Source organism: Malurus melanocephalus, unplaced genomic scaffold (assembly GCF_030028575.1).
Source record: "Malurus melanocephalus ecotype Western Australia unplaced genomic scaffold, MMel_1.1 scaffold_86, whole genome shotgun sequence".
Lineage (NCBI taxonomy): Eukaryota > Metazoa > Chordata > Aves > Passeriformes > Maluridae > Malurus > Malurus melanocephalus.
In genome coordinates, this window is record NW_026623318.1 from 1,132,654 (window position 1) to 1,146,383 (window position 13,730).

The 13,730-nt window shown below is 57.3% G+C and overlaps 1 protein-coding gene across 5 annotated transcripts in view; it reads right to left on the reverse strand.

Annotated features, from left to right (window-relative positions):
• Positions 1-3,482: 3,482 nt before the first annotated feature.
• The window catches only part of DHX30 (DExH-box helicase 30), a 30,675-nt gene continuing 20,427 nt past the window's right edge, over positions 3,483-13,730 (reverse strand). For all 5 annotated transcript variants that reach the window (XM_057367866.1, XM_057367864.1, XM_057367861.1 and 2 more), the window contains 12 exons: positions 12,694-13,515; positions 11,474-11,552; positions 10,869-10,973; positions 9,658-9,833; positions 8,225-8,431; positions 7,841-7,922; positions 7,165-7,358; positions 6,929-7,088; positions 6,535-6,692; positions 5,988-6,091; positions 5,775-5,914; positions 3,483-5,260 (listed from right to left, as the gene is read on the reverse strand). In XM_057367866.1, coding sequence (XP_057223849.1) covers positions 5,025-5,260; positions 5,775-5,914; positions 5,988-6,091; positions 6,535-6,692; positions 6,929-7,088; positions 7,165-7,358; positions 7,841-7,922; positions 8,225-8,431; positions 9,658-9,833; positions 10,869-10,973; positions 11,474-11,552; positions 12,694-13,515 — 2,463 coding nt within the window. In that variant the 3' untranslated portion in view covers positions 3,483-5,024. The remainder of the gene's footprint in view (positions 5,261-5,774; positions 5,915-5,987; positions 6,092-6,534; positions 6,693-6,928; positions 7,089-7,164; positions 7,359-7,840; positions 7,923-8,224; positions 8,432-9,657; positions 9,834-10,868; positions 10,974-11,473; positions 11,553-12,693; positions 13,516-13,730) is intronic.

Genomic DNA, 13,730 nt, shown 5'->3' on the forward strand with positions numbered 1-13,730 from the left:
CTAGTTTGCATCAAAGTCGTCTGATAGTTTCATAAGTGCTTTTTCATCTGAATACAAATTTTAACAAGCGATGCAGATTTGCACCTGAAAGGGGCGGTTATATATACCCAGAGACCTCCCAGTGCTTCCTTTCCTCTTCTTCCTCCTCCTTCTCCTCCTCCTCCTCCTCCCCACCTCTCCACTCCCCTCCACATCCCTCTGATCCCAGCCAGGGAAGGCGGCCGTGCCGTCACTCCCTGCCCTCCATGTGTGTCCATGTGTGTCCCCGGCATTCCCCAGCAGCCGCCACCACCCGGCCCTGGCTCGGAGCTGTTCCCTGTATCCTGGTATATATCACTGCCCTCCCGTGATGCTTCTTTCTTTCTTTACTGCTAAATTCTACACACCAGCTTCAGCTTGGCAGCCTTGGCTTTGGTTTGAGTGATTTTTTCCAGCACTTGAATTGAGGGAAAATGTGAAGGAGGAGAGAGGAGCAGGGTGAGGCCTTTGGCAGGATGGTGAGCCTGGAGCCCGGTTCCCAGCCTGGAGCCCGATTCCCTGCCTGTGACCAGCCAGGKTGTCCTGGCACGGGCTGGAGCCGAGCTCCAGGCTGACCGGCCTGGCAGGGGCCCTGGGAGCAGGGTTTKTGCCGATGGGCTGTGGCCAGAGATGTTCGTGGGCAACCAAAGAGGAGGTGGAGGCTGAGGTGTCGTGTTCCTCTTGCTGCTCTGCCTGGGGCACCCGAGGCCTGGGGTGGCCTGGGATGTCCCAGGATGAGGTTCCCGGGGTGCCCAGGGGTGCCCTGGGCGAAGGGAGGCAGCCGGGTCCAGATTCAGGGCCTGCAGGAGGAAGACAAGTGGCAACATTGCACTTTAACTTCTGAGACTGCAAAAAGCAAACCAGCCCTGCCCCGCTGCGAAGGGACAGTGACATCACCTTCTCCCTGCATTGCTTTTATCCAATTTCCGATTCCCGGAGTGCCGGGTGGCCTGGCCCTGTGCAAGCCCTGGCCCAGCTGAGCCCCCGGCCTGTGCTTCTGTGCCACTTCTCTAACACTTGTTGTGCCTGTGTTTAGCTGACAAACTAAATCCGGATACACTAGTTTGCTGTGATGTTTCTAGGACAGCTTCAGTTTTAATACAGATTTTTTAATTTTATTTTGAGGAAGCGGCTGTACATATTGCTAGCCTGGGAGGGAGCCATGTGTGGTGAGAATGACTTTAGTTTCCTGTCGGGAGAGGTGGGGTGAGCTGGGTAGTGCTGAGACCTCAAACGCTGCTGGGGGGGGCACGCGTGGGAAGGGGCTGCGGGCACCGGTGGCTCCATCAAGAGCTGGAGGCAGCAAATTTGGAGAAAAATAGTAGTTGTGCTCCGAATGAGATGCAAGTTGAATGTACACGTTCCTGTTCCGAGCTGGCGCCGGGGGCCCGGTTTTGGCTGCTGTGCTGGGGGGACTCTGCTCTGGGGAGGGCTGGGCTGTGAGGGGCTGAGGGGGCCGGGCGGGCAGGGCTGTGAGGGGCTGAGCTGCTGAGGGGGGCGAGGGAGCGGCGCGGGCCGCGCCAGGGCTGGGCGGGAGCCGGAGTCCGGCGTCYCCCGCCACATCAGTGGCATATACAGTTACTTTGGGCTTTTTATACTGTTAAACGAGTACATTCGAGTAACCGAGTTTGTGGGTTCGAGGCCGCGGCTCCCGGGTCGGCTCTGGCCGCAAACTGAATGTAGTTTTTTACGCTGCCCCTCGCGTTGTCCCCGCGTAGTGTCGGTGTGTGAGGGGGGCCCCGGGACCCTCGTGTCTTTGTGTTTAGGCAGAATTCCCAGTTTTCTTGGAGATGATGTCTTTGTGCCCTCAGGGTGCCGGGGCTCCCCCAGGGCAGGGCCGGGGCCCCGCGGAGCCACTGCCGCGGTCAGTGCCCTGCCGAGGCCGAGCGGCCGGGGCTGGGGGGCCCAGCGGCCTCCGGGCTCGGGACAAACGGTACCCCAAGGCCCGGGGAGCCGGTGGGTGGAGGGAAGCAGCTCCGGGAGGCAGCAGCAATGGAAAAGGCTCCGAAAGGGCTCCGGCTCTCCTTCCTTCCTCCCCGCTGAGCTCCAGCCCAGCGAGCGCCCGCCTTCCGCCCTCCTCACTCGGGTCCCGCCGGCCGAGATCACCACGGGCCTCCGCCGCAGCCTGCAGCTCCCATTATCCCGTAACGTAGGACACCGAGTCAGGAGCGAGGGCAAGTGGCGGGAGCGTGGGACGGTGCGGCCGGGGAGGAGGCTCGAGATCTGGGCTATTGGCTCCCTCGTGGTCTCGGGAAGCCACTCAACCTCTCTGCCTCAGTTTCCCCATCTGCAAAGGTGGGGGGGATTCAATTTTACCTCACCGGGCTGTTGTGAGGCGTGAGCAGCGTGTGACGTGTTCTCTAAATGTGACGTATTATTATTATTTTGTGTCATAGGATTATTCTGCAGGGGGTGCCCGAGGAGGGGGAGACTCCGCGGTCCCTGTGCCGTGGTRGGGGAGGCGAGAGCTGGGGAGGGGAGGTCAGTGCTTGGCGTGAGACAACAGCTCTGGGGGGGCCGGGGCAGAGCCCCCCGGCCCGGGGGGAATCCACCGGTTGCTTCTGCCTTTGTGTCTCCCCTCCCCGGGGGCTACAAGAGCGTCGTCTCCTTAGCAACATTTCCTGACTTGATGTTGTGATTCTTACTATTGTAAAGGGTTGAAATAAAGCTTCTAGATGTTCCTCCTCAGCCTGGTGTGCCTGTGTGGGGTGGGAGGGCCGGGCGGCGGCGGTGGCAACAGTCCGGGCAGCTGGCAGAGCCCAAAGATGGGGCTGAAGGAATTTGGGTGTCTCTGATTTCAGCCACCAGAATTCCCGTCTCTGGCTTTGCTCCTCAGACCTGGGCTCAGAGGGGAAGGGGCTTTGGGCTGACAGCGGCCCCTGCAGGAGCCCTCGGTGCCTRTGGCACAACCGGCACAGGCGGCACAGCCAGAGGACACCAGCACCTCACACAGATAAAGGTTTCTCACCCTGCTCACCCTGGCTCAGATGTGACTGGGACCCCACATAGCATTGCGACCCAAGGTCCCTGTGGCTGGAGCAGCTGCTCCTCTGCCCGTCCTTGAGCAGTGCTGGGGAAACACTCCCAGCTCCAGACACCCCCAGTTCCCCCACACACTGGGCTGGCTTCCCCAGGCAGGGGCAGGACACTCTGGGCTGGTTTTCTGGGGCAGTGGGACACACTGGCCTGGTTTTCTCTGGGCACCAGCAGCACTAGGACACATCTCCCCCACCAGCAGCCCCCTCTCAGTGCCAGCCCCCTGTGCCCACAGCCACTGTCCCCTCAGGGTGGCTGAAGAGCACAGAGTCCCTCCCTCGCCCATTGCCCCTGGGCAGCTGGACACCTCTCCCCACAGAGAAGCTGCTGTGGCTGCTCTTCCCCACTCAGGAAAAGGCACAAAATTCCAAATGTCGCATTTAAGAAAAATTAAAAAGCAAGAAAGAATGAAGAGAACAGAGGCAGTTCCTACTCTATCCCTTTTTATTGTCTTTAATCTATGTTGTAAAAAGATCCAGTATCACATAACAGCCACGGAAGTATCCCAATATCACACTAGTTCGGAACCATTTAGACAATAGCTTAGTCTTTTTTTTTTCTTTTTTTTTCTTTTTTTTTTGTCTTTTTTGTCTTTTTTTTAAACCTGCTGGAAGGGAAAACCATACTGCCCATTATACAGGCCAAAAGAAACAAACACTGGTCAAATAATAGTGACAACCTCAAGCAAGTGAAATGAAGATGAGCAGTTTGGAGTGACCCCAGGCTGCAGGACTCCGAGGGCCCCGCACCGGCATCCCCACGGCCGGGGGGAGCGGAGCCTCGGCAGGGCCCCCCCGGGCCTTGTGCTGGCACAGCCACGGCGCCTTAAAGCCCATGAGCAGTAAATTAAATGGTAGAACTGGGAGAACCAAAGGGTGGCCCCGGGGGCGCGGGGCAGGAGCCCCTGTGCCATGGAAACGGCCTCGCTCCCATTCCCGGCTGCAGGTACAAAGAGCATAAGAAATGGGAATAAAAAGATCGGAGCCCAGGCCCCGGGGGGGGCACAGCCCCGGGCCCGAGTCCCTCCCGGCGCCCGGCCCGAGGGCTCCCGTTACAAACCCCGACCCTCACAACAGCCCTGTGAGGTAGGTCACTGTCTGCTTCGGACAGAGAATCCAAGGCAAAGCTGGGATTAAACTCCAGATTCCTCAGTGAGTGCTGTGCCTGTCGCAATCCTCCTTCCACAGAAATATGGTCCCTGTTCATAGAAAACAAAGGATTTTGTGCCTCTGCTCCTGGCTTCCTGCAGGAGCAGYGCTCACAGGCAGCCTGGCAGCTACAATCACGTCCTGTGTTGCACGAGGGACAGGGATCTGGCCTCCTCCACGTGGGGAGAACAGGAATTTTTAAAAAATCAAAGGAACAACGAAAGAGGACGAGAAGTACAGGCAGGTTGGGGAGGACGAGTCACATCTCACACTCAGACGCCACGGCTGTGCTGGGGCTGGCAGCRCCCCTCAGATCCCGCGTGGAATTCCTCTCCATCCGGTGCTTTCGGGGCTTCCTCCATGTGGAGAGAACACGATGAGCGATCCCCTCCCTGCTGGAGATGCTGGATCCACGATCCTGGCACAGCCGGGACATCCGTCCTCCTCTTGAGCCTGGAGCAGCTCTGGCCCCGGAGGGGCTCCAGCCCAGCCCCGTGGGGAGGGGGCAGAGGAGGGCCCACAGCAGCCGTGTCCTTGTTCCCAGTCAGGGACTGGTGCTGGGACGAGCGGAGGAGGCGGGTGGGTGTCCACAGAGCTCACGCCGGGGGTCCGTCGGCACTCCCAGTCCATTCCCAGCGGGACTGCGCTGCTCTTCCCACGCRGTGACCATGCACGGAGCCAACAGCAGGAGATTCAGACAACATTAATCTTCTAGGATGGAGAGAGATGACTTCACAAGGGATAAATAGAACTTTATTTAAATAAACATTTGTGAACATCTTTATACAAATTACAAGTCCCCACATGAGCCTGCAGCTCTGCCTACGAGCCAAAGCTGCCAGGAGGGCCCTTGAGCAGATCCACCAGGATGTCAAGCAGTTGGCTGTGCTGGTGGTGCAGGTCCCCGGGGATCGCAGCCATCTCGTAGCACAGGCACGTCTCCACCATCTTGGACAGGGACACGCGGAAGTCGCGCAGCAGGCGGATAGTGTAGGAGTCTCCCTCCAGCACCAGCAGGTCGCTGTCCGTCAGGGACACTGTCGCTCGCCATCCATCATCTTGGGGAGGGAGAGTGTGTGAGCAGCGGCAACGGGGCGGCTTGGGCTCCTCTGCTGCCCCTGAGGCAGCTCCTCCCCACACTCGCTTTAGCCCGGTCTGGGGACTCAACTGGGCTGACTGCTCCCACAAAAGCCAGGCAGCTCTGAGCACGCCCTCAGAGGTTTGATCCTCCCCGTTTCCCACAGGAGGTGACTGACGCACAGTCCTACTAAGCTTGAGGAGTGGAGACCGACTGCAGCACTGCCAAAACCCCACAGGCTGAAGGGACAAATCCCCAGGGACAAGAGGGATCCTGCCAGCTCGGCTCCTTCCCCCAGGACAGCTCAGGCACAGCCCTAAGGCTCAGCCTGCTGGGGCTGGCTTTGTCTCCCTGCAGAGCTGCAGCTGGGAACAGCTCCCAAACCATCACCTCTGTGGCTCCACCACAGCAGCGCCCACCCAGCCCAAGAGCCTCGGGAAGCAGAAGCGGGGCCAGGGAGCAGCCCAAGCAGGGTGGGTGCCYGGAGCACTCACCTCTCACGTGGATGTCGGTGTCAGTCATCAGCAGCACAGCCAGCGGGTGCACCTGGGACGAGTCCCGCACGAAGACGCCGCCGTTGGACTTGACGGCCATGAAGTAGGTGAGCCAGCGGCTGTAGAGCTTGGATGCCTCCCTGCAGGAGCAGCTCAGTCAGCCCGGCCAGGGCCTGGCACAGCCCCGTGGGATCCCCCTCCCTGGTCACCCACCTGTTGATGGTGGACTTATGCAGCAGCACAGTGCCGGCCTTGGTCCGATACGCGTAACTGTTGGGCTTGAACTTCCCCTGGCGCGTCACCTTGCCTTGTCTCACCTGCCACAGGAGAGGACTCTCACAAACTGCACMCGCAGCAGCCCTGGCAGCCACAGTGGGGAAGGGGAATGATGTCCCTACAACCCCAGAAGCTCCATGGGTTAGCAAAGCGCRTTCCTGGGGTGACCACACGTGGCAGTCACCCAGTGCCAGGCAAAGGACAGCCAACAGAAGGAGGAAGAATGCCACTTCAAGCAGCAAAGGAGAAGTATGTCCACCTCAGTGGCTCCAAGTGCCAAGAACCCAAGCATGGACCTGCATAAGCAGGGTGGCCACTCCTCMTGAGTGGGGATCCAGGGACAGCACTGGAGCACAGGCTGGAGCACRGGGCTGGAAGCCTGACGTGGACACTCACTCCCAAGACAGCAGAAGCATCTCTGGCACCTCAACGCTTCCCGGTGCCACCCCCTGTGACAGCAATCCCTGGATGGCAGCACCAGTACCTGTATRAGGTTGGGGTAGAGCCCAGCCATGAGGACCCCCTTGACCAGTTCCTCCTCCTCGCTGTACTGGTTACATACGGACGAGGGCATGGTGCAGTCGGATGGGGATGACACCAGGAAGGCTTCATAGAGGTTCTCAGAGAACTGCTTGACAAGGCCTGGAGGGAGGAGACAGCACCAGGGATGAGATCCACCCTCTGCTGTCCCCCACGGAATGAGTCCCTTATCCGGGCAGCACCAGCCTGGGCAGGGACAGGAGCTCTGTCCTGGGCCAAAGCCAGACCTCACCTGGTGCTGCGGTCACTGGCCCAGCGCAGCCCATTTGTGCCCCGTGCCCCTCACCGTGCAGCAGCCGTTTGGGGCCAGGGGAGGGGCAGGATGGCCCCAAACTCACCGTTGATGAAGCGCAGGCTGGGCCCATACAGGTAGTAGTCCTGCAGGTAGTTGTCCCTGGCACGGCTGTCCCTGCGCCGCAGCACCTCCTCCCAGCCCGCCACCGCCCGCACRAACGCCAGGTGGTCACTGCCGCTCTCCCGGCTCAGCACGGCCTTGGCCTAGGACAGGGACACAGGTGAGCCATGGGCAGCCCCCGCCCCTCTGCTCCCCACCGGTGCCAGGGGGGCTCCTCACCTTGTCCACCTCAGCGCGGTTCTGCAGGCTGCTGCTGAAGGGGTCCCGCGTCAGGCACGACACGATGACCAGCAGGGGGTGGAGGCAGCGGTAGATGGAGGCCAGGACAATGGCCTTGGCCAGCCGAGGGTCCGTGGAGATCTGGGCCAGGCGTTTGCCCAAAGTGGTCAAGGCTTCCCGCTGGTCCAGCACTCCTGCAAGAGAGCCACCCATGTGGCACATCCATGAGCTCCCAGGGCAGCTAAAACAGGGGGTTTGGGAACTGCCAGGGCTGGGAGGATTTGGGGTGACTTCCGGAAGAGGCACAAGGACAGGGGTCTGCAATAAGCATCCAGAACTCCCCAGGTCTAACTGAGTTGAGCCCAAAGAAACAACTGTCACACAGGCACATGACCATCAACAGGGCCCAGCTCTGAACTCCAGATCACCACCTGCCTTCTTCCTGTCACCTCCCCCTTTTTTTTTTTAAACCTTGGAAATTTATCCCCAATTTTCAGGCAATGCAATGTAGGAAATAAAACAGCAAAAGGCACATAGTTTGGGAAGTCACTCTCAACTGCCATCCCCATCCAGGGACAATCCTATCCAGTCTGCCCCACAGCATCCTAAGCCAACTCCCACTTCCCATGTTTACACAGCAACAATTCCATGTTCCCAGGACATGGAATTAACTCACCAATCTCCTGCAGCAAGATCACGGCTTCATCCACAGCTTTGATGTCAGGGCTGTCCAGAGCCTTGGAGAGAAATTCAACTGCCTGGAATACAGCAGGGGAAGGGAAAAGGGAAAAAGTGAGCCTGTTTCCCATATAGGTATGTGGGAGTGCCCTGGGGAACCCAGACTGCAACACAATTCCCTCTTTGTGTGCCTTGAGCTCTCTCCATTCCTTTTCTCTTCCAGACACACTATAGTCTACAGGATCTACACATTTCCTGGTCGGAGCTTCCCTAGACAGCACCATGTTTAGCAAAGCAAGAACTCAAGCACTCTGGGTTCTTCCTTCTGTCCCTGGAGCTCCACAAACCCTGCTGAGGTTCCTGCAGCCAGCGCTGTGCTCACCGTTTTCTCTGGCATGTGGATCTTGGCCTGCACCACCAGGTTCTCCAGGGGTGTGCGCAGGATCTCGGGCACCTGGTACGTGGGCATCTTGTCCAGGCGGCTCCGCGGGAACAGGTGGTAGGCAAAGCCCGACTGGCAGCGCCCAGCGCGCCCGCGCCGCTGCACCACGTTGGACTTGGACACCCACACCGTCTCCAGGCAGGACACCTGCGGGGACAGGAGCAGGGTGAGCTCCCACAGCTCCATCCTGTTTAAACCATGGAATCCCACACTGCTTTGGGCTGGGAATGACCTTAAAGCCCATCTGGTGCCACCCCTGGCCATGGGCACTGACACCTTCCACTGTCCCAGGGTGCTCCAAGCCCCATGCAACTTGGCCTCGGACACTTCCAGGGATCCAGGGGCAGCCACAGCTGCTCTGGAAAATCCATTACAGTCCCTCCCCATCCTCCCAGCCAGGAATTCTTTCCCAATATCCCATCTATCCCTGCCCTCTGGCAGTGCAAAGCCATTTCCTATTGTCCTGTCACTCCACATCCTTATTCAAAGTCCCTRTCTTTGCCATCTTTCCACTCAGCCCAGAGACCTCACTCTTCAGACTGACGAATGGTTCCAGGGAAGCCTTTCCCACCCTCCTGCCTCTTGCAATGCTGGTCTCTGTCCAGCAGCAGCAGCTCTGGGGCTGCCTGGATGGGACCTGGATGCCACCTGCTGGACACCTGTGCCAGGCTCTATCCTGAGCCCCACCCAGGGCTCCCCATCCCAGCCCTGCATTGGGGTCTGCATTGTGAACTGGGATAAAACTGGGTAAATATCAAGGGTTGGGTTTAAACCAGAACTGCTCCAGGTGTGAATGGCCACCTGGCCCTGGAAATAATGTTCCAGAACAGGGGCAGAGGGGCAGAATTGCCAGAATTCCTTCTCCCAAGAGCAACAGCAGCACAGTTGTCTTCACTTCCAAAGGTGTACAAAGAAGAGCTTCTCAGGGCCCAGCACCATCAGGAATGGGTCTGGGGGCAGTGGATCTCCCTTGGAAAGCTGAGGAACAGGCTATGGGACTGGGCCAGGAGAGCTGCAAACAAGAGCAGGATCTAACAGGTCAGGGCTGCCCTGCGTGGGCCAGCAAGAGGTTTTTGATGAAGTAATAGAAAAAGGCTGAAAGCAAACAGAAAAGCTACAGGTGTTCTATGGTGAAACAGAGTCGGGAAAGGAGTAGGATTTGCCTTAAGTTTCTTTGAAAAAAGCCAGAATTTGACAGTGAGCCTGGCCCAGAGATTGGACAGAGTGAACACTGATWATGAGTCAAAACTGTCCCTAAACAGGGGCACAGTGCCTGTGCAGCTCCATCATCCCATTAATGGCACCTCAGATGTTCCTCTGACAACAGCTCCAGAGTGTCCCGAGTGCAGCCAGAGGCAGCAATGCAGCCRTACCTTGGTTTTGAGGTCGTAGCGCTCCTCCTTGTGCGTGCCGCTGTCCACCACGTGCACGATGTCGTTGATGGTGATGGAGGTCTCCGCGATGTTGGTGGCCAGGACGATTTTCCTGACGCCTGGTGGGGGCCTCTGGAAGATGTTCTGCTGGTCCATCATGGGGATGTTGGAGTGCACTGGGAAATCAAACCAGAGTCAGTCCCGCCTGGCTGAGATTCTCCTTGTACCATCATCTCCTGCTTCCAGGAACAGGGGGCAGAAATGGGGACACCAGCTGTCAGTGGTCATGGCTAGTAGCTTCCTGCCAGCCAGGCCCCAGAAAAATCTTCCACAAGTCATTTGGGAAGCCCTCATTTCAGTTGCTTCAACCTATGGCTCAGTAGCAGCAGGAGCTCTGCCCACCTCCCGTCCCAAAGCCTGGTGGTATCCCAGGAATATCCCTGGCAGAAATTCCACTCCCTCCCATAGTCAGTTCTGCAGCTGCCCCTCCTCAGAAGTCCCCTAGGGCAGGGGAACGGGGAATCCTCACTGCCACGTGGGTCCACTCAGTCAGAAGTGGTTCTCAGCAAGGGCCCCGTGGCTGTCCTGTATCCCAGCTTAGCCCTGTCACAGCTCAGCGACGCGCAGGAATTCCCAGCAGCGGCAGAGGACGGTGGGGCACAGGAGAACAGGCACTTTCCACCAAACAACACCTGCACTTGTTAACAGGCCAGTAGCTAAAAGCTCTGCTCCTGCCTGGCCTGGTTTGACACTGAATAGGGGAGAAAGGCTAAAAAACAAACAAAAAATGCCAAAACCCTTGAAGAGTTTTGCAGAGCAAAACTGGCTTTTGTTATAGATTTTCTCCTGGGGCAAGGAATGTTAAATTCACTGATCAAAGCTCCAGGAGTCCACCTGCATCCCACAGAACAGGTCCTGAGATCTTTTCTGTGAAGGCTGTGTGTAGCTACAGCAGTGCAGAACTGAGCTGCTTTCCCTTTGCTTAATTTCGAACTGCTGGAGGCAAATGGGAAACCACTCTCTTTGATCACACACAGGAGTTACTCAGCCCCTGCCAGCAGGAGTTACTCACACTAACCACACATCATTACACAGCTGGGACATCAAAGCTCACCAGCTCTGTACCAGAGCAAAGCTGAAGGGGCACATCAAGCCAATTGTCCCAGATTCTCCCAAATCCTGGGAAGAAGGCACTGGCCCTACCCTCTCACCTGGCAAGACGAGGTAGCGGCTGTTCTGTGAGCCCAGCATCTCCAGCAGCCGCTGCTGCACCCCTTTGATCTCCTGCCAGCCCGGGAGGAAGCACAGGATCCCACCTGGAATGCACCAGGAGTTAAGAACACACGACCTTGAAATCCAAGTGCCTTTCCCCAGGAGACACAGATTCCCAGGGCAGAAAGCAACCAGGCTGCCTGGAGTTTGACAGAGAATACCCACGAGCTTTGAAACACTTAAATCTCTTGGAATTCACCTGAGAGTCCTGCCTGCTTCCTAAAAACACCACCTTCCAGGCAAGGATATTTGACAGGGATGGGGCTCCAATACAAAAGATAATTGTGCAGCACAAGGCTGCCAGTGCTGGAGCACAGGCAAGTCCTGGAACAGCTGCCCAGGACACCGAGGAGTCTGATGCTGTCTTAGCCAAAGATTCAGATTTTGCTCATACCAAACTGCTCAAGACCACTTGGATCAGTAGGAATTCAAGGAGCCCTTGCATGAGAGGCTCAGCATAGTGGTGTCTCTGCAAAGGCTCTGGAGGGACTCCCTTTCTCTCCCCCCAGCAAAGGAAAAGAGCTCAGGATGAGGCAGGACTCACCTGGCTCTCCATGGGCATCAATCTGCAGCACGAGGTCGGTGATCAGGTCGAGGTCAAGGACACACTCGTCATCAGATTGCTGGGTAAAACAGGACACGGCAGGTCAGGGAGGTGAGTCAGCACACAGCACAGAGGCACCCCCAGAGCACCTTCTGCAGACAGCAATTGCCTGTGCTTGGACAGCCTGCCCAGCACTTGGAGCCAGGAACCTCAGCAGTCTGGTCTGGGCTCCATCTGGAATCTGCTCTGGTCACATCTGCTGCCAGTTTCCCCTGCTGTGCAGTGAGAACATACAGTCCCTTTCCATTGTCCAGATTTGGGAGATCTGTGCACCTCTGCTGAACAGCACCTCACAATTAACAGAATTCCCATGAGATTTTTGGGGACAAAACTATGCCACATGCACCTGGGAGTTCAAATCCATCAGGTTCCGAGTAGTAGCTTTGGTATCTCTCAGGAATTTGTAAGAGACCATTAAAGCTCAGATAAAATCCCTGCCACAACAGAAACAGGAAGAATGCCCTGGAGGCAGAGGGATATCCCAAGCAAGTTTGCTGATGATTCAAGACTGGAAGAAAAGGCTGATACTCCAGACATTTGTTCAGCCACAGAGAGGGATCTCTCCAGGCTGGAAAAACGGGCTGACAGGCTTCAGACCAGCAGGTTGAACCAGAAAACGTCTGGAGATGCTGGCCAACCTCAGTGACTCTGTGACTCCCTGACCCACCACTGGTGTAGGATTACCCAGTGCAGAGCACACGTCTGGAAGGCATTTTCCAGAGGAACAGTCAGACTAGTTGCAGCAATCTGGGAATTCAGTCATGCAGGATTGGTGAGCACTGAGGTAACAATACTGGAAGCCACAACCATCCCAGTCCTGGGCCAGGCTTGCCCAGGGTATGCAAAAATTCAACTCTGTGTCTGTGTACACACAGCAACGAGCTCTCAGCCAACTCAAACATCAAACTTCCCATTAAAGGTAGACAAAAGCAACTTGACCCCAACGTGAAGTCATCTTTACACATAATTTAATCAAAATACTCTGGGGTTCTACTAAGCTGACTTCACCTCACGAGGACTGATGCGGAATTAAACCTAAGCACTGTCCAACAACTACAGGCAAGCGAGAGCAGTTCCAAGCCCAAACTCTCCCCCTGCTGACAGGCCAGAAGCCAGTGCTCCATCCAAGGGGACAGAGCCCACCAGCACTGCACACCCACCTTGATCTCGTAGTGCCGGTGTCGGTGGCGGCCCAGCTTGGCCAGGATCTCCTCCAGGTAGTATTCCTTCACCGGGTACATGAAGCCGGGCACCTTGACAACGGGGCAATCCCCAAAGTAGTGGGAGAAGCGCTGGTTGTCCCCTGTGGCRCTCATGAGCACCAGGCGCAGGTCGGGGTTCAGCTTCTGGATGCCTTTGAGCAGGATGAGCAGGAAATCTGTGTTCACGTCCCGCTCGTGCACCTCGTCCACCACGACATGGCTGACACCCTCCAGGCTGGGGTTGCCCTGCAGCTTCCTGAGCAGGATGCCCACAGTGCAGAAGAGCAGGGCCCCTCCCCGGGCAGGGGGTTTGCTCTCCAGCCGCACCTGGTAGCCCACATTCTTCCTCATGTTGGGCCCCAGCTCCTGTGCCACGCGCTGGGCAACCGAGATGGCGCTGATGCGCCGGGGCTGAGTGATGACCACATTGCAGCGCGCTCCGCGGCCCTCCAGGATGTAGTGTTCCAGCAGCAGCTGTGGGATCCTCGTGGTCTTCCCACAGCCTGTGTCTCCTGCTATCACCACCACAGGGTTCTGCTCGATGGCTGACAGGATGGTGTCCTTGTGAGGGTCTACTGGCAGCGGGTGGTTCTCCTGCCAGGAGGCTCCTCTCCTTTTCCAGAGGGCCAGCAGGTTCTGGCTAAGGCGCACTTCCTCTGCTTCCAGCATGGGGATGTAGGTCTTCCCCGTGATTGCATCGCTGATCGCACCAGATTCCTTGGTCAGGTTCATCATGTCATCAGCAATCCGGGGCCTGGATTCCCTGATGTCCACGGGATACTGGGGGAGAGGGAGGAAGTCGGCAAGGACAGCACCATTAGTACCAGTATTGAGGAGAACGGGAAGAAACATGTGCCTGGAACAGACTCAGCTGGTCTGGCTCTGCCAAGGCACTGCCAAGGTCTCCTCAGACTTTAGGTAACTCAGTCACGTTCTGAACTGAGGTTATTTAAAGTGAGAACTAATTTGGGCAGTTCCCCGTGTTTTCCTTGCTG